The sequence below is a fragment of the Chionomys nivalis genome, chromosome 7 (genome assembly GCF_950005125.1).
Source record: "Chionomys nivalis chromosome 7, mChiNiv1.1, whole genome shotgun sequence".
NCBI classification, from domain to species: Eukaryota; Metazoa; Chordata; class Mammalia; order Rodentia; family Cricetidae; genus Chionomys; species Chionomys nivalis.
This window is the reverse complement of record NC_080092.1, coordinates 64652981-64672970: the sequence shown is the minus strand read 5'-3', so window position 1 is coordinate 64672970 and position 19990 is coordinate 64652981. Positions and strand designations below refer to the sequence as shown.

General features: G+C 43.5%; 1 protein-coding gene across 17 annotated transcripts in view; it reads right to left on the bottom strand.

Annotated features, from left to right (window-relative positions):
- The window catches only part of Synrg (synergin gamma), a 79875-nt gene that overhangs the window by 37553 nt on the left and 22332 nt on the right, over positions 1-19990 (bottom strand). For 12 of the 17 annotated variants that reach the window (XM_057773750.1, XM_057773746.1, XM_057773751.1 and 9 more), the window contains 7 exons: positions 19743-19976; positions 18786-18863; positions 16989-17185; positions 15850-16098; positions 11370-11503; positions 2119-2231; positions 1887-1949 (listed from right to left, as the gene is read on the bottom strand). In XM_057773750.1, coding sequence (XP_057629733.1) covers positions 1887-1949; positions 2119-2231; positions 11370-11503; positions 15850-16098; positions 16989-17185; positions 18786-18863; positions 19743-19976 — 1068 coding nt within the window. The remainder of the gene's footprint in view (positions 1-1886; positions 1950-2118; positions 2232-11369; positions 11504-15849; positions 16099-16988; positions 17186-18785; positions 18864-19742; positions 19977-19990) is intronic. The other 5 variants (XM_057773759.1, XM_057773761.1, XM_057773760.1 and 2 more) reach the window with 1 other exon arrangement.

Genomic DNA, 19990 nt, shown 5'->3' with positions numbered 1-19990 from the left:
CTCCCAAGTGCTGGGATTAAAGGCGTGCACCACCACTGCCCAGCTAGTTTGTCATTTTGTAAAAATACAATACTTCCTTTTTCTAATGATCTTTAGCTCCTGAAGAGTATTAAGTAGACAGGACTGTGTCACTAATGAGGAAAAATCTGAAGAAGGTGTACTTTTCTTTCTTTCTTTCTTTCTTTCTTTCTTTCTTTCTTTCTTTCTTTCTTTCTTTCTTTCTTTCTTCAAGACAGAGTTTCTCTGTGTAACAGTCTTAGCTGTCTTGGAACTAGCTCTTGTAGGCCAGGCTTGCCTTAAATTCACAGAGATCCGCCTGCCTCTGCCTCCCGAGTGCTGGGATTAAAGCGTGCACCAGCACCTCCGGCTTAAGGTATATTTCTTTATTAGCCTGCTGTACCACACGTAGGCTCTCTTTGGGAAAATCAGATAAATCAGATCAACTCTCACATGATGGGAAAATCTGATAAATCAACCTCTCACTTCAAATTAAGCTGTGGCTGGTGGTTCTCCAGCTGGAGCGCCACCCCCTACCTCTGTGAATATGAAATGCTGATTCCTGTCTTATGATACTCTCTGCTTTGTCACAGATGTTTGCTGCTGTGTTCCATGCTGGTTTTGAACTTGCTATGCACTGAGGATGAACATGAGCTCCTGCTGCTCCTGCTCTGGAGGGCCGTGCTGAAGTTTACAGGCTGTACTCGCCTGGCTCATCAAAGCAGCTTTTTTTTTAATTAATAAAAATTAGATTTACTGATGTATTTTTTGTGTGCTCGCACCCATACATACATACACACACAAGGGTGCATAAGTACAAACATGCTACAACATGCATGTGTGTCAAGTTCACCGATGACTTGCAGAAGCCGTTCTCTCCTTTCACCATGTGGATTCTGGGGACAGAACTCAGGGTGTCAGGGTCATCTCCCCAGCCCCAGAGCTGTTTTGAATAATGTTATTCTACAATGCTTTTCTCGCCAGATGATGGATGAGAAGCCAAGAAAACAATAACAATGCCAAGTACCATACCAGGAACTGATTTAAAAGTCTTGATTAAGACTGGTGGCTACTTTCTGCACAGTCCACAAGGGCACTGTCAGCAGCCCTGGGGCATGTTAGGATAGAGCAATCACAGCTATCTTTGACACAGGATCTAAGTTGCCTGGCAGATGCCAGTGAAAGGCAATGCACTGTTTTCAGAGAAAATTGTATTGATATGACATTTACCTGAAATTTTAAAAGTACTGCCCGGAAACCTGAGCCACACTGCTTTCCTGTCACTTCAAGGCCCCCCATAAGATGGTGCTCTACTTAGCCCATGACAACACTGGCTAAGCATTGCAACAACCACTAAGGGTTTCTGAATTAAAGCCCTGCAGTCTGAGTATATATCACAACAATTATTACTATGCCATAAAATAATATGCCGGTTATCTTTTAAACTGGGCATGTTGGTATACATCGTTAATCCCAGCACTTAAAGAGCAGACACAGCGAATCTCAATAAGTTCCCAGCCGGTTGGGCCTACCAAGTGACTGATAGGCTCTCACTAGGTAGCCCAGGCTGGCCTGGAACTACCTATGTATCCCAGATCTGTCCCAAATTTGTGACCCCCTGTCTATACTCCACAGGTGCTACAATTACAGGTGTGTGCTAGAACATCTGGCTTGCCATTCTTTAAAAATTCTTTTCTTTTTTTTCTTTTAAAACACATATGCAATAAAATAAATGAATGATCATGGGTGCCACTAAAGCAAAACCACCAAGAATTCTTAAAGGGTTAGAGGGTGTGGCTCAGTGGTAAAGCACTTGTCTAGCACGCACAAGGCACAGGGTTTCCCCACAATGCAGCCAAAGGAAAAGAGGAAATGGAATCCAAACTCACCTAGAGGCTTGCTCTCTGCCGTTTGTTCAAGTTCCCTGAACGCACTGTATTTGTCACCAGACTCTACAACAGAGACAGAAACTCATTACAGTGAGGAACCCAGAGATCACAGCCGGAGAAGCATGGTGGAACAGCACCTGATACATTCAATAAAAAACCTGCCACTTAAAGATTTATACGACTTAATTAAAAGTTACAGCCACAGATTTACCAACTGATTAACTGCTTTTACCTCCAAATGAAGCCGGGCTTTCAGAGGGCTTGTCAGCAGAAATTCCTTTAAACACCGAGTATTTATCTGTGGAGGCTTTAGTTCCAGGAAGTGGTATCAGCAGAGAAGGAGCACTATGAGGAAGGAGAGATGTACGTCATCCAGCAGACCACCACATGGGGCTAAGGACACAGCTGGAGGTCACAGTTCTCTGCCAATCCTTTTCTTTTCTCTCTCTCTCTCTCTCTCTCTCTCTCTCTCTCTCTCTCTCTCTCTCTTGTTTTGTTTTTTTGAGACAGGGTTTCTCTGTGTACAGCCCTGGCTATCTTGGAACTCACTCTGTAGACCAAGATGACTTCAAACTAGGCAATTCACCTGCTTCTGTCTTCCAAGTCTGGGATTAAAGACCTGTACCACCACTGACTGACTTCCTTTCTTTTAAAAAAAAAATGCTTTAAAATTACTCATGTGTATAGGCATAGTGGCGCACACCTTGAATTCCAGCATTCAGGAGGCAGAGGCAGGCAGATCTCTGTGTGTTCAAGGCCAGCTTGGTCTACATAGTGAATTCCAGGACATCCAGAGCTACATAGTGAGACCCTGTGTAAAAAACAAATAAAATGAGTTATGTCTGTGTGTAGCTACATGTGTTTAGGTAACAACAGCCCCAGGAGCTGTTGTTACAAGCAGATGCGAGCTGCCTGACATGGGCGCTGGGAATGGGACTTATCCTGGTGTCAGCTGTATTCATTCTGTGGGGCAGGAAGACTGCCTGTGGGAAAGACCACAGGCAGAAACACAGAGAGAGCTAAGGAACCAACAACCCCAAAATGCAGGCTGACATCTGTGGGGATGGGTGGGGACTCAGGGTTAGGCATTTTATGAGACACCCCCCACCCCCAGCCCTTCTGCTTTCTTAGCCTTTCACCCAGATGTTTGTCCCCGGCAGGCCTTTTCTTCCCTGCTGCCTTTACCACAAGGAAGGAAGTGTTCCCAACTCCCCTTCACTATGGAAGAGCATCAAGGGCTCTTAACGGTTACCACTGAGTCATCTCTCCAGCCATTCCAACCATTAAAAAACAAACAAAAAACCCCCAAACAGCTGGTGATAGTTCAGTGGATAAAGGTTCCATGTCAGAATCCACACGGTGGAAAGAGAGAAGTGACCCACAAAAGTAGTTCTTTGACCTCCACATGCACACTGTGGCACACAAGCACCCGCCTGCCACCTCACAAAAACTAAAGAATGTAATTTTTCTTTTTCAAAGGAGAGAGACAGCGTCTCATGCATCCTTCATGTAGCTGAGGAAGACACTGAATTCCTGACCCTCCTGAATGCTGGGCTATAGTAGTGTGATGGAGGACTGAGCCCAGGGCTTGTATATGTAGGCTGCCAACTGGGCCCCATAGTTCCAAAGGTTAGAAACTATATATAAACTCCACAAACAACTAAAAACAATGCCCTTTTCTTGAAAATAAACATTAATACTCAAGTAATTATTTTTTGACTGAGGAGGGTGACATTTACGCGAATGGTCTAATCGTCTGTTTAAACCATAAAAGCACTGAAAACAGGTTAAAGAAGGAGAACCTCCCGCCATTTCAACTTACAGTTCACAGTAATTTAACAGTGAATTTCACCAAATATGTATGTTTAATACTTAAAGATAAATTACAACCTAAGACTTCTCTAAAATGGGTTCAGGCTGTAAAAGTCTATGTGTAAAATGTTGTTCAAGCCGAGGTGTAAACTCTGCTTTGATCAGTGTGTGGGAGTACAAACATCTGATAAGCAACCACAGAGGAAAGAGAATGCGTATTTTTACCAGGATCACAACCGTGGTCCCAGACAGTTATCTTTGTAGCAAAACAACAATCACTTCAAAATTAGATTAAGATAGTTTTATCCGTGGACATACTTTTTTCATGGAAAAATAGTGTAATGAGTAGCATCTACGTGGGCAATTCTTAGAGAGCTTAAACACACTATAGAGCATTGCTTTTTTTTTTTTCTCTTATCAGACCCAAGCAGTTCCCTGGAAGAACAACCTTTACATATGAATGACTGCATTTCACCGTCAGCTAGTGTCATTCAGTACCGCAGCACAACACACAGAAATGGATTTCTATTGAGGTCTCTGCCCTGGGGCAAGTCTTTTCACAGGCATTTAAATCTTCTTATCAGTGGCCCACAACCAAGGCGAAAACCAGGCTGTCCTGCATGCATGGCAATGGGGTCCACCGCGTCTCAAGACTTACAGGCATCGAATATTAAAATTTCACTTCACTGCCACACAGCTGCTGCTCTCTGATTTTAACAAATGTAATGGCTTATCATCTATACATGTTGGTGGATGCTTTCACAATTTCATAAATAATTAAACTGTAGCTCAATGACCAGAATGTTACACAGGAATACAGGTAATTGCCCCGTATTTAAGGACAAAAAGCCCAGGAAGCTGGATGGCTTGCCTGCTTTTCGTAACCCTCCAATTTTAGCTATGGTCTTTTAAAGCTCAGTGGCAAAATCTTTCTACTAAATGTGACAGTTAATTGAAAGTAATTAATTTTAAAATTATATTCACAGGATTGGACAAAAAGAGACCCTGCAGGGTAATGAAATAGCACTGATGAAAATCAACAGAATTCAGTTCCATTCGAGAAAGCTGACACACACTAATTATCTGTGCACCACAAATCAGTGTTTCATTCGGGCCCTTCTCTGGAGCCATTACTTTTTAAAAGAAGGCTATAATCACCATCAGAGTGTTTATGCAAGTTATAGATAGCAGTTATTATCAGTTTTATACATGAAAACAGTCATTTCTGTTTCTTAAGGGAAATACTCAAGTGAGAGGGCCACATTGTTTTAAAGAATCTGCATCCCACTGGAAGGCAAGACTGAGAACCTGGTCATCAGAGAACATGTTTTGTCCTCCCTGCCCAGAGACTCTACTTCCATATGGCTATGACAGATGTTAGAAATAAGAGACCACCATTCCAACCCAAGTGTCTGGGCAAGGGAGAATTTACTCTTGATCATGAGGGTTTGGAGAGCACACATGGGCTGGAAGTGCATTTGGTTTTTATTCTAACTTGGGTAGTGACTGTATCTTTTCCTTAATTGCTGGGGTCTGACCTCACAGTAATCTGTAAAGAACTGGTGAGGGAAATGAAGGAAGGGGAGAAGGGTCACTGCTCCAGGCAGTCAGACTCCTGGGCTAGAGCAGTGGACCTTTGCAAAAACGAATGTTTTACTGGGTGATAATGGTGGTGGTGGTCCTTGTCCCAAACACAAGTTTTATAGTATGTGATATAGAAAAGACTTGTAATGGTCTGTCCTGTCCCTTTAAGAGACAAGCCATGCCCACTCCTGTCTGCCAGGCAAGCTGATCTGCTTCCAGCCCAAGCCTTCCTTCTCTCTCTCTCCCTCTGTCTCTGTATCTCTCTGTGTGTCTCTGTGTCTCTTTCTTTCTCTCTCTCTCTGCTCTCCTCTTTCCCCTTCATAACCAATTAAATAAATATCCAACCCACTCTGCATGGTGTGCCTATCCATGTCTCTGTCTCTTGCTCGTTGTGTGGCTCCCTGCCCAGGACCAGCTGCCTTTGGAGACCTGTGGCATGGTCTCATGGTGTGCCCATCCTTCTGTCTCTCCTCGTGGGACTGGCTGCCAATCCCACTGAGGTCTCTCACCCACCACGCAGCTCCCTGCCTGGGACTCGCTGCCCCATGGGGCCCACTACAGCCACTTGGAGAACTGTACAATTCTTGCCTGGACTGGCTGCTCTTGGGACCTGCTGCCCACTGCCTGCTGCCACTTCTGGGACCTATAGCATGGTCTCGGGATCTGCTGCCTGCTTCAGCCACTCGAGGACCTGTAACATTTTATTTAAACCATAACAAGACTCCTATCTGATATTTCTTTCTTTCTTTTTTTTTTTTTTTTTTTTTTTTTTTTTGGTTTTTCGAGACAGGGTTTCTCTGTAGCTTTGGAGCCTGTCCTGGAACTAGCTCTTGTAGACCAGGCTGGCCTCGAACTCCCAGAGATCCGCCTGCCTCTGCCTTCCGAGTGCTGGGATTAAAGGCGTGCGCCACCACCGCCCAGCCTATTTGATATTTCTTAAAAAGATAGCTTTGCTCATTCTGCTAAATATAAAAGTTTGTAAGGAAATGCTTAGAGTAGAGTGTGATGACCCACATCTTTAATCCAGCACTAGAGAGGCAGAAGGCAGATCTCTGTGAGTCTGAGGCCAGCCAGGTCTATTTAGTGAGTTTTAGGACAGCCAAGACTATGTAATAAAGAGAACCTGTCTCAACAAACAACCCACAGAATAGGCTTAGTTCTCAGGACAATAAACAAACAAACCAGACCCAAGGTCCCAGTGCTTCAATTTTCTAACAACTTTCTGTCCCAGAGCCCCATCTGTGCTGCTGACTCCCCTGGCCACCCCACCCCAGTATATTGGTACTTTCATGCCTGGGGATGCTCTCTCTTCTTTGGCCTCAGAACTGAGTTCGACCAGTGTGTGAGGAATACAGTGCTTCCTGTGTTGCGGCTTTCTTGGCTTGCAGCAGTAAGGGGGTCTCCAAAGGGCAGCAAAAGCCCTTCTTGAAGCAATTTATTATTCTGAAGATACTGTACAGATCAGACCATAAATCACAAGGCTCCCCACAGCAGGGGCTACCCTAACTGCTGTGTTCTCGTCAACTAACAGTGCTCTCTGCCAGTCCTGGCCATGCTGCCACCTAAAGCTTTTCTATCCTGGCTAGACACAGCAGCTGCAGGAACTCAAGTACTGTGGCTCTCAGAACTAAAGGAACTTATTTTTCTCCACAATGTGTGCCCTCTCCACAATGCCAACCCTCCTGTAATGGTAGTCGCAGAGATGGTTATGAATTGCTTAACATTCTTTTACACACCAAGCACCTTGGCTATCCCTAACAACAGGCCCCCCAAAGGGAAATTCAGTCCCTGCCCACCTCTCTCTTTTGTCCCCTAGCTGCTCAGCTGTAAGCAGTGGCAGGCTGTCTGCTTTCTTGGACTAGAGAGCTTCCCTCCACAGGCCTCCTCCTGAATAAAGCTTGTGCCATAGTTGTTTGTCTCCTCGTCTGTCTTTCCTCCTCTGACCTTACGCTTTCTGCCCTCGTTACCTCTCAGCCCTGTTTTGTCATCTCTTCTGACAAATAACGCCCACTTTCTGCTTACACACACTGACCAAAGTGGGTCTCTACGCTTAGCTCTTCACATTATGACCCGACAGACCAACCACTTTTAAAATACATTCACAATTTGGAACACGGATTATCATATTCTAGAGAATTAACACACAGATGTCTCCAGTACGGTCAGTGCACTATTGGCACATAATCCCCTTGCATCCTCTGCACACCTGAAATCAGTCTCCTGAGTCAGTTACAGTACTAACACTGTAAAGGCTAGGCACACAGTCAGTGTGCAGTACTGTCTAGAGAGAAAGACACCAAACTTTATGCATTTTCAGTAGGTACATGATCTTTTTTTGAATATTTTCCAGTTACAGATGTCTGAATCCGAGGATTCAGCGGACATGCAATTCAGCCGAGTCATGAGAGCTTTAAAGGCTAGGCACTCGGGGGAAAGCGCGCTTCGAGGGAGCAGCAACTGTGAACTCTGGCCTGTATTCTTGTGTCTCACCCTGCATCTGGCATAAAGTAGCTGCCACGTAAACACATGAGCACAAGTGCGGACTTTCAGACGAGAGAAAAATATTTCATTCAAGGAAACTTGGAGGCAGTGAACTAAAAGCTGTAAAAAGCACATGCACAGCTGTACAGAGGTAAATGATGTGAAGATGATGCAGCAAATAATGCGCACAGAGGCTGGGCATCGCGGTCTTTAGCACTAAAGGAGGTAGAGGCAGGAGGAGAGTTATGAGTTCCAGGCCAGCCAGGAATATATAGCAAAAAATCCTTTCTCAAAAAAAAAAAAAAAAAAAAAAAAATCAAACCAGATTACTCATTTGTTAAGAGCACCTCCTGTTTTCCAGGGGACCTGGCTTCAGTTTCTAGCTCCAATGTCCAGCATTTCACAACAGTCTGTAATTCAGCATCAGGAGATCTAACACCTTCTTCTGGCCTCCTTGGGCACCTACATACATGTGACATACATTCACACAGATACACATGTCACATAGACACACACATACACACACTTTAAAAAACAAGAAAAACAGCAACGATAAGCCAACCAAACCAACCAAGCAACTGATAAAGAAAACCCCAAAAATAAAAAATAAAAATCTGCCAAAAGCCCACTTCAGGTCTGGCTATCATTTTAAAACTTTTACCCACAAATTTTGACTTAATATACTATACTGAAAGACCTTCCCCGAAGGGAGTGAGTCACTCACTAGATGGACTCAGCTTATAGTCCGCATGCAATAATAGAACTATCTATCAGTTATATATGGGCTAAGTGCTACTGGGGGAAACATGAGAAACATACAGCATTACAATCAAGATACAACATGAGAAACACACGCCAGGACAATCAGGATACAATTAGCAGAAAAGGAGGGATACTAACTCTTCTCAGAGCCATGGGCTGCTGGAGGACTTAGAAAATGGTTTTTGAAAAAAAAAATTTTAGGAAGGTTTCTCTATTAGCCCTAGCTGTCCTGGAACTTGCTATATAGACCAGGCTGACCTCTAACCTGGAGAACCGCCTGCCTTTTCCTCCCAAGTGCTAGGATTAAAGGTGTGTGCCACCACCACCTGTCTTGAAATAAATTTTGAATTAACTCTAGAGAGACCAACAAGGTAAGATTTTTCAGGCTAAGGGACAGAGAAAGTACAAATGCCAGGAAGCTTAAATGGGAATAGTGAGAAGCGAGTCCCTCCGGAGTGTGGACTGCAAGATCACAGACAAAAGAGAGAGGACACATACTAGTGTCTGGGTGTGGTGATATCATGGATCGAGGAAGATTAGTAATGGGGATATAACAAATATTTGTCTCAGCAGGAAATTAACTTAATTCTATGTAGTGAATTTGAGATGTCTTGTCTGAGTCCTTCAGACAGGAACGCCCAGATTGTAACGCGTAAATTTTGTTTGAAGGGAGAGATCTGGGTAGGCAGACAGGCGATGTAATGCTTGTCTAGGAGATGTGTGGTGCACATGCTGGCATTATAGTACTAGACACTACATGTTGCTTACATATATTTGGTACACATGTTAACATATGTCTCTGTTGTTTTTGGACAGGGTCTCATGCTGTAGCCCAGACTGGCTTCTTATTCACGGTACATCTCCTCCTTAGCATCCTAAGTGTTGGGATTGAAGTGTGAAACCCATGTCCAACTGTGTATGATGAATTTTTTTTTCTTTTTTTGTTTTTTTGAGGCAGGGTTTCTCTGTGTAGACCAGGCTGTCCTGAAAATCACAGAGATCCGCCTGCCTCTGTCTCTTAAGTGCTGGGATTAAAGGTGTGTGCCACCTCTGCTCAGTTTGTACGAGATATTCTTATACTCAGAAGGATAATTTCTGTTCATGATCTGAAAATCCTCTGTCCTGCCTATCTTTAGTTCTAGGGTTTGCAGGGAGTTACAATGGAAGTGATGGCACTGACTGTAAACAGGAACACAAGAGAAGCACAGATGTGTTGTCTCACAGACACCATCCTTCTGTATACTCTGCCTGCTCTCCCATCTCAACAGAGAGAAAGCAAGGGAGGAAAGGACAAATACTGACTGAACCAATGGCCATCTCTAGAGCAATGGTTCTCAACTTGTGGGTCGCAACCCCTTTGGGGGAGCTAGCAATCCTTTCACAGGGGTTACCTAAGATCACTAGAAAACAGATACTTACATTACAATTCTTAACAGTAGTAAAATTACAGTTATAAAGTATCAACGAACGTAATTCTATGGTTGGGGTCCCCACAACATAAGAAACTATATTAAAGGGCTACAGCATTGGGGAGATTGAGAGCCACTGCACTAGGGGAAAATCTAAGTGAAATGTTTGTGTATCTGTATGCAAAAAACATAAGTCTGGAGGTCAAAAGCCACTGATGAAAAAAATTATACATGAATAATTAAAATCCACAGTCCTGAATTATGAATTTTGTGTAAAATCAGGAGTACATCATACTTGTAAAAAGTACAAAATTACATGTTCCTGCTTCAACCTTTTTTTCAATAGTTGAAGACTAGATCTAATAAAAGGACCCAAAGCCATTGTGGCACAGGCAGTCAGCTGATGCAAGTTAGGTTTGCTGTGGTTTTTTCCTTGCTTGCTTGCTTCCTTCCTTCCTTCCTTTCTCACTCCCTTTCTCCTTCCTTCCCTCCCTTCCTTTTTCCCTCTCTTGCCTCCCCTGCCTCTTTCTTTCCTCCTTTTTAGACATGGTATCTCCATGTAACCCGGGCTGTCCTGAAACTCACTAAGTAGATCAGGTTGGCCTTGAACTCACAAAGACCCACCTGATTCTGCCTCCCTTAAAGTGGTGCATCACAACACTCAGCCCCACAAATCAGGCTTAAAAACAAATATGACAAGCATATATACACTGGAAGGAAGGGGAGGAGCCAAAGTGTTGTGGAATATTCCTTTACACTGTGTGAAGATATGTCACTGTGACTGGTTTAATAAAGAGCAGAACAGACAATAGCTAGGCAGATTTCCAGGCACAGAGGAAGCTGGGAAGAAGGGTAGAGTTGTGAGGAGATGCCAAGCCCCACGCCAAGCAACATTGGCATTACAAAACAAAGGTAATTTTTATAATGTAAAAGAAAGTAGATTAAAAGATTTGGGTTGCCGGGCGGTGGTGGCGCACGCCTTTAATCCCAGCACTTGGGAGGCAGAGGCAGGCGGATCTCTGTGAGTTCGAGACCAGCCTGGTCTACAGAGCTAGTTCCAGGACAGGCTCCAAAACCACAGAGAAACCCTGTCTCGAAAAAGCAAAAAAAAAAAAAAAAGATTTGGGTTAATTTAAGTTCTAAGAAGTAGTTAAAAACAAGTCTAAGCTATTGGCCGAGCTTTTAATAAGGAGTCTCCATGTCATGATTTGGGAGCTGGCTGGCGGGATAGAGAAAGACTTGTTACATCAAAGTTCAAGTGGACACAGAGAGCTGCAGCAGAGAATAACAGTATGAAGGCAGAGGATGGCCCAGGGACTGAAACAGTACGTTAACTGCTCTTTGGACAGGGCATTTGTTTTCAGGCTTCTTATGCCATGGATGCCCTTTCCCTAATGATAAAATGCAAAGTTAAATATATTCAACTCATTTCTACCTGTTTCCGAGCTGGGAGTTACTTGTTTTTGAGGAAGCAGGCACCTCTTGGAAGTCAGGGAAAGAATCCTCAAGGGATCCTGATTTGGAAGCGTCTTGAAAATCTTGGAAGTCATCTTCTTCTGTCTTTCCCACCTAGATTTAGAAAGTGTCTTAGAGTTAGAGTGACTAATGCAGGGATGAAACACCATGACCAAAGCAACTTAGGGAGGAAAGAGTTTATCTGGCTTATACTTTCACATATCACTGTCCATCACTGAGGACGTCAGGATAGGAACTCAAGCAGGTCAGGAACCTGGAGGTAGGAGCTGATGCATAGACCATGGAGGAGTGCTGCTTACTGGCTTATTCATCACGACCTGCTTAGACTGCTTTCTTATAGAACCCAGGACCACCAGCCCAGGGATGCCACCACCCACAATGGGATGGGCCCTCCCACATCACTGTCCTTCAACCAGGTTTTATGGAGGCGTTTTCTCAATTGAGGTTTCCTCTTTCAGATAACTCTAGCCTGTGTCAAGCTGACATAAACCTAGACAGCACAACTGACTCCTTGCTACCTTGACACACAAACACATCACTGCCAAGCAACAGCCTTTTCTTTCCTGTTTTGCCTCAAGATCACACATTACTACCAACATTACAATATAAACAACCCAAAATTTAAAAGTCCCAGAGTCTTTAAAAATTCAGTCTCTTTAAAACAGTCAAGTCTTTTTTAAAATCCAAAGCCTGTCTACTATGTGATGTGGGATTCCCCTCTGTATGCTGTGAATACCATTGGTTAATAAAGAAGCTGTTTTCAGCCTGTGATAGGGTAGAGCAGAGCTAGGTGTGTGTGTGGGGGGGCAGTAAGAAACGAAACTGAATGCTGGGAGAAGCAAGGCGGAGTTTAGGGGAAGCCATGGAGCTGCCGCCAGAGACAGATATGCCGAAACTTTGCCAGTAAGCCACTGCCACGTGGCAATACACAGATTAATGGAGATGGGTTAAATTAATATGCAAGAGTTAGCCAATAAGAAGCTAGAGCTAATAGGTCAAGCAGTGATTTAATTAATACAGTTTCTGTTTGGTTATTTCAGGAGTCTGTGCATCCAGGAAATGAATAAGTGGCCTCCTTACTACAACTGTGGACTCCTGTAAAATCAAATATAAATGAAATACTTTCTCACTTAAAGAGAGAACTAGGGCATAATTACAATCTGAACCAAGCAAAGCCAAACTTCAACAGTGTAAATAACTCAATGTCCAATTATCTGGGATTTAAGGGGCTCCACCCCCTGCAGCACACATAGCTTGTCTTCTAGGCTCAGGCTGGCTCCACTCCACTGCCGCTGCTGTTCTTGGTGGTCATCCCATAGCACTGGCATCCCCAAAACTGCTGAGGCACTTTGTTGCAACTGGGCTGCACTTTCACCAGTCAGCCTCTCCAGGGCTCTCTCTTCAGGGACTCCAGCCCTACCACATAGTGCCAACCCTCAGCTGTTCTCCATGATCCCCTTACACCTTCAAAACCAGATCAGCTGCAAGCACAAGGTACAACCTTGGCCATGTCTGTATCCCAGCTTCTGTGTGCTGACTCCCTGGAAACACTTCCCAGAGAACTTCACCTCAATGATGCTTCTTCAATCACAGCTGATTCTTTAGCTCCAGCTGAAGACTCTTCACAACAAAAGGCCCAGTAGAGTCTTCGCTTTCCTCTGAAACCTACAAGCCAGGCCTCCATCATCTACACTGCTCTCAACACTCCCATCTCCCGAGCTCCTACACAAGAGCTCACTGAGCTCTCAACCCTCAATTGCTTTTCTAGCCCAAAGTCCCAAAGACCTTCCACAGTCCTCCCCAAAACAACATGGCCAGATCTGTCACAGCAATACTCTCCTACCTTGGTACCAGCTTGTCTACTTCTGTAATGAAACACCATGACCAAAATAACCTGGAGAGGAGAGGATTTATTCGGCTTACACTTCCACATCACTGTTCATCATTGAAGGGAGTCAGGACAAGAACTCAAACAGGGCCAGGCAGTGATGGTGCACACCGTTAATCCCAGCACTCGGGAGGCAGAGGCAGGCAGATCTCTGTGAGTTTGAGGCCAGCCTGGCTTACAAAGGGAGTTCCAGGACAGCCAGGACTGTTACACAGAGAAATCCTGTCTTGAAAAAAAAAACCCACCTTTAAAGAGGGCAGGAACCTGAAAGCAGGAGCTGATGCAGAGACAATGGAATGGGTGCTGCTTACTGGTTTGCTCATTATGGTTTGCTCAGTCTGCTGTCTTGTAGAACCCAGGATCACCAGGCCAGGGATGGCACCACCCACAATGGGCTGAGCCCTCCCCCATCAACCACTAATTATGAAAATGCCCTGTAGCTAGATCTTACAGAAGCATTTCCCCAATTAGGACATTTCAGATTAATCTAGTTTATGTCACATTAACATAAGACTAGCCAGCACAGAAAGGAACATGAGATTGTCAAAACAAATAACTCTTCTCTAAGCAGCAATCTCAAAGACTATCATTTAATTGCTCAATTTAGTTACAACTGCCTAATTTCTTAATGGGGTGCATGTGTGTGTGCACATGCACTGTGCTGGAGGCGAACGCAGGATCTTGTGTGCATGAGGCAAGCGCTCTACCACTGAGCATATATAGCTCCAGGCAAGAACATAATTGAGATATAACAACGAAAATGCTTAAGGCAAGAATTCTGTTTCGTATTTTAAAGTATTCTCTAGCACAAATGTAAAGAGACTGGCCTAAATAGCTAACCTCTAAATATTTTTAAAGTAGTTGGATTACATTTGTTGGGTTGCCAACAGCAATGTTTGTGAACAGACACACGAGTCCCTCCTGACAGTCATATACATGCATAAAGCAAACACTGGCTTCTAAGCTAACACCAGAGCAGCAGCAGACTGTTCATGGCCCATTTGCCTTATGGAACAAGCTCACACTACACTGTTCAGTACTTTAAAAATGTAATTACACAACAGGTTCATCCTTCCATGCCATAAATGCACATCTTTTTTTAATATTTATTTATTATGTATACAATATTCTGTCTGTGTGTATGCCTGAAGGCCAGAAGAGGGCGCCAGACCTCATTACAGATGGTTTTGAGCCACCATGTGGTTTCGGGGAATTGAACTCAGGACCTTTAGAAGAGCAGGCAATGCTCTTAACCACTGAGCCATCTCTCCAGCCCCTGCACATCTATTTTGTTAATTTTAATGATTGCCATCGACTGTATGGAGAAACGGAAATCCAATGAGCATTTTCTTCATGATGAACAGTACATTTTATTCTAACAAGCAGTGTTACTGCTGACATTCTGTCCATCTCTGCTAACATCAGTTACCATCTCTGAAGACATGGGCATGTTTTCAAACAATTGTGCCAACAGACCTACCTGCAGGGTGCAGGGTTAACCACTCTTTCCTCCATGTTCACTGACCATTGACATTAAATATTTTCACATTAAAAACATTGGTTTGCTAATTTGAGAAGTGAAATTTTTAAATCTTTTTTTTTGAGGCAGGATCTCACTATGTTTACTGGCTGGCTCTGAGTGTCACCGTGGCACGAGCTGGAGTCATCAGAGGAAGGAGCTCAGCTGAGGAAAGGCCTCCCTGAGATCCAGCCATAAGGCATTTCTCAGTTAGTAATCAATGGGGGAGAGCCCAATCCATGATGGGTGATGCCCTCCCTGGGTTGTCAGTCCTGGGTTCTATAAGAAAATAGGCTGAGCAAGTCAGTAAGCAGCACCCCTCCATGGCCTCTGCATCAGTTCCTGCCTCCAGGGTCATGCTCTATTTGAGTTCCTGTCCTGGCTTCTTTCAATAAGGAACAGCAATGTGGAAATGTAAGCCATATTAGCCCTTTTTTTTTCCCAACTTGCTTTTGGTCATGGTGTTTCATCGTAGCAATAGAAACCCTAACTAAGACACCATGTAGTTCTGGCTGGCCTGGAACTCTCTATGTAAACTAGGATGACCTCAGACACATAGATAGATCTACTGCCTCTGCCTCCTGAGAGCTGAAATCAAAGGTGTACAACTACCACGTCTGGCCTTAAATCTTCCTCTTTCTCTCTGTATGTGTGTGTACATGCACACACATGCATGTGCATGAATGTGCAGAAGGTCAGAGGTTGGTATCACATCTTCCTTAACTGCTTTCCATTGTAGCAAATATCTTAATTCTCAACAAATAAATATTTTGTGTATTTAAAAATAATTAAAAACAAACAAAAATAAACAAATTTTGTATTATCTTAATACTTAAAAATTATTTTATTTCTTGCAGAGCCGGAGTCATATTTAGGTTCCTGAGCATCCTAGGTGAGAGGTCATTGATGAACCACACCTGTGTTGCACACTGCTTAATTTTCACATCACGTGCCCACTATAGCCCAGCAACTGAGCCTCTGGAAGGAAAGCTGCCTACATGTACTTTTAAGAATGATAGCTTCTCCACTTACCTGGTTTGAGGGGTAGGCTGGCATGAAGCCACTGGAAGCTGGTGCTGCAGCTCCACCCACTGGTCCAACAAGGTTAATGCCCATGATGGGCTGTCCAAGGCTGAGGGGCATGGAGCCTGCAGGGACAGAGGGCATCGCAGTCGGCTGGCTCACTGGGGTAGGCAGAGCCATAGGAAAGCCGCTTAAGGTAGGAATGGGAGCTGCTGGGAACTGGTTCAAAGCATCAGGGCTCATGGCAGGAACACCCCTCTACAGGGAACAGCAGGAAATGAAAACATTTTAGTTGACTGCAGATAGTCTGTGCATGAGAGACCTACACATGGCTCTCCTGTTGCTTCACTCTGATTCCTCAAGCACATGAACCTGACACCAGGAGAAGAGTGAAAGGGGCAGTGCAGCAGGATCCACTACTGCCCTAGACTTTGTTGTTGTTTTGTTTTTCGAGACAGGCTTTCTCTGTAGCTTCGGGGACTGTCCTGGAACTCACTTGATAGACCAGGCTGGCCTCGAACTCACTGAGATCCACCTGCCTCTGCCTCCCGAGTGCTGGGATTAAAGGCATGCGCCACCACCGCCCGGCCTGACTTGTACTTCTAAAAATGCAGTTATAGCAGCCATCCTTTCACACAGCAAACATAAATGTGAACCTATTTATTTCACCCAAACTTTTCTCACTTAAAAATCCGCTGCTAGCTGGTGGTGGTGGTGCACACCTTTCATCCCAGCACTTGAACCTGTCTTGAAAAACAAAAACAAACACACAAACAAAAAATCCAATGCTAATACTTAGACATGGCCAGCACACATCAATTGTGACATATTCTGTCTGGTAAGCTTGGCCATTATGCTAAAATCAAGTAACTTAAACTAATTCCAAAATAAAACAGAAGTTGTTACCAGGCTAAGTATACTTTAAGAAATTCTAAACAAGGGTAGAAACTGACGTCATCAATTACTTTCAAACAAAAGGATAACTTGCTAAGATGTACATTATATGGACAATACATTTTTGAAACATCAAAAATGATCTAAATTTTAATGAACAAAGAGATCTATCTACAAGGTGGTAGTGAAAAGGGGTCTCATGCTCTTTCAACTTGTAGGAACACACTTGTTCTAACGTAAGACGTGAAGTCTACCTGTGTTACTGCTACCATGGCGAGAACAGTATAAAGCTCTTCCTTAGTAAGTTTGCCGGGTGTAGTCCGATTGGCTAAGGCCCATATCTGCCCGAGTGTTTCCCTGGGAAGTCCAGATGACATCAGAATGGGATAAAGTTTAGCAGTATCTATTCCAGTTGGAGTCATTGTCGTCTCTAAAATTTTCTTATAAGCATCTGTTAAGAGAAAGAACAGATGACAAATGCAAACACATTGAAGGAAAACAACTTGTTGCTGCCATCATAGGTACAAAAGAATGACCTTAAGTTAACTGCTTTAATTTAGCTGGGATCTGGCTCAGTGGGGAAAGGCACCTGCTGCCAAGGCTGATGACCTGAGTTCAATCCTTGGGACCGGTAAGGTGGAAGGAGAGGACTGACTCCCACAGGTTGTCCTCTGACCTCCACAGACTTGACTAGGAAAGGGGATGCATGCTGTGTATGAAGAATGAGGGAGAAGATAAACTATCAGAAAATGGACAGAACTAAAATCTAAGATCTAGTTTCTGTAGATTTGAAGAGAGGAAAGGGGAGAGATTCAAAATGGGTAGATAGAGTCCCCCATGGTTTGAGAGGTCATCTAGCCTTTGATTTATGGTTGTATGATTACAATTAAAAGAAGACATTACTAATTTCTCCAAGAAATAAATTCTTCTGTAGAGATCTTACATCGAGGTTGATTTACTCAGGGTAGAACAACTTTTGTCTGTACCAACCTTGGAGCACTGATGAGCTAGTGGACATTACCTCCAGCTTGCAAGGCGCCGAGCAGCAGACCAGGCAGCTGTGACTTGCTACCCTTGGCACCTGCTGCTGGAAGGACTGTTGTTTCTGTGCCTATCGATCACTGTACCATTGTCTGCTACCCACCAAGGACTACCACACAATCCATCTTATCATTTCCTCAGCTCAGCACTGATACTACACATAAAAAAGAAACCACTTTCCAATGTAGAAAATGATGATACTCAACCTTGCATTTCATATAGTTTTATAGGACAATCAGAAAGAGTATTTAAAATATATAATCCTTATGAATTGAGAAAGTATTAAACATATTGGTGTGATTCTTTAAAAAAGACATTTTTCAACTTTTATGTGTATGGGTGTTTTGCCTGCACGTAGATCTGTGCACTACATGTATACCTTGTGCCTGCAGAGGCCAAAGCAGGGTGTCTGATGCTCTGGAACTGGAATGTAGTTGTGAATCATTATGTGGGTGCTGGGACTTGAACTCAGGTCTTCTGGAAGAGCAGCTATACTCTTAACCACTGAGCTATCTCTTCAGCCCCACTACTGTGATTCATGATAGGTTATTAATAATCTTTGAAATAAATATCTGATAATACCATCATTTAAAACACAGTAACTCTAATTGCTTGGCCTTTGCCCCAAGAGCCATCTTGCCACTCTCAATAGTCTTTTTTAAAAAATATGTATACACACCAGAGATGTGTGTGTATTCTTTTTTTTAACACACATATTCTTTTTTTAATATTTATTTATTATGTATACAATATTCTCTCTGCATGTATACCTGAAAGCCAGAAGAGGGCACCAGATCTCATTACAGATGGTTGTGAGCCACCATGTGGTTGCCTATAAAACAGTCTTAAACATGAGGTTTTATTTACTTTTCTATCCTCCTGCAGAAATACCTGTAACAATTCCTTCTGCATATTTTATAACCATGACAGTAAATATTTAGAAATACTTTTATAATATTTAAAAGTAAAATATCCAGAGGGGAATGCTGGGCAGGGAAGCTTTACTTTACCTGGAACCAGACTCTCATTGTAAATCCAAGGAGGCATCCTGGGCTGGGCAGGATCCTGAGAGGGAAACACACCCACACCTAGAAGGGAAGGATGGTTAATGCACATATGCTCTGGAGAAGAGAAAGGCCACTCCTTTTTACAAAGAGGAGCGCTGGTTGGAGTCACTAGAAAAAAGTCACCAATATAATAAAAGTGCTTGGTTTCCAACAACTCTGGTAATAGTGTCTATGTATTAAAATATAAAGAGAGAGTACAAGCACCGAATCAATAATCTGAGTCACAGGAGGCATGCACCATTTAATGTGTTTGATAGGTTAAGGGAAAAACACAATAGACAGTGGCTTAAAATTCCATGTGTAAAATATCCTCCTGGGGTCTGTCTCCAGGGCTGCCCACATTCCGATTCATCGTCACAGTGAAAATCTGGATTTAGCTTTTGTGTTTTGGGAACAGGATCCAGGGCCACGTAGGTGCTGAGTGAGCGTCCGCCTGCTTGTCGTTCTCCTGTGCTGTGGGCTCAAACCCAGGCCTTGAGTGTGCAAACCTGGATCTTTCCGACAGCTGCACATACAGTTTAGTTGAAAGAGAAAAATTGCATTCTCATTGGTGACTTTTCCAGTTACAGCTAAACTTTCTGTTTTTTTATGGCAAACCAGAAAGTGCAAGGGGAATCAAAGGGAGCCATTGTAGAATGAGAGGGGATTTAGATAGACCAGGAGGCTCTGATTATGAACAGGGTTATCAAAACCATTTGAAAAGAAGTAATTCAGTGCATTCAAAGAATTCAGAGCAAAATCTTAGGGGTTAATTGGAGAAAAGATTGCATAAATATTTTGTAAGCAAAATTTGAATTAGCACAATCAAGCAGTATCCATTTTAAGATTAACGCTGAAAGTGTTAGCAGCGGAGCAGCAGTTGGTTAAACAAAATTTGTGCAGAACGTAGCAGGAGCTCACCACTCTCTCCACTGGACAGGTTTTGGTCTGAAGTCTTTTCTGCCTCTGCAGTGGTGGGACCACTTACACATCCATCTACAGCACCCCCATTACGGGTCATTAAACCGGGACCGCTCTTACTGGAACCTGGGACTACGGCTTTGTGCCCAACTTCAGGAGTGTTTAATTTAATTTGTTCCTGCCCAGATGTACTTATATCACAAGATACTAGGAGCTTCTCTTCCAAGGAAGGGCCTAAACAAACAGCA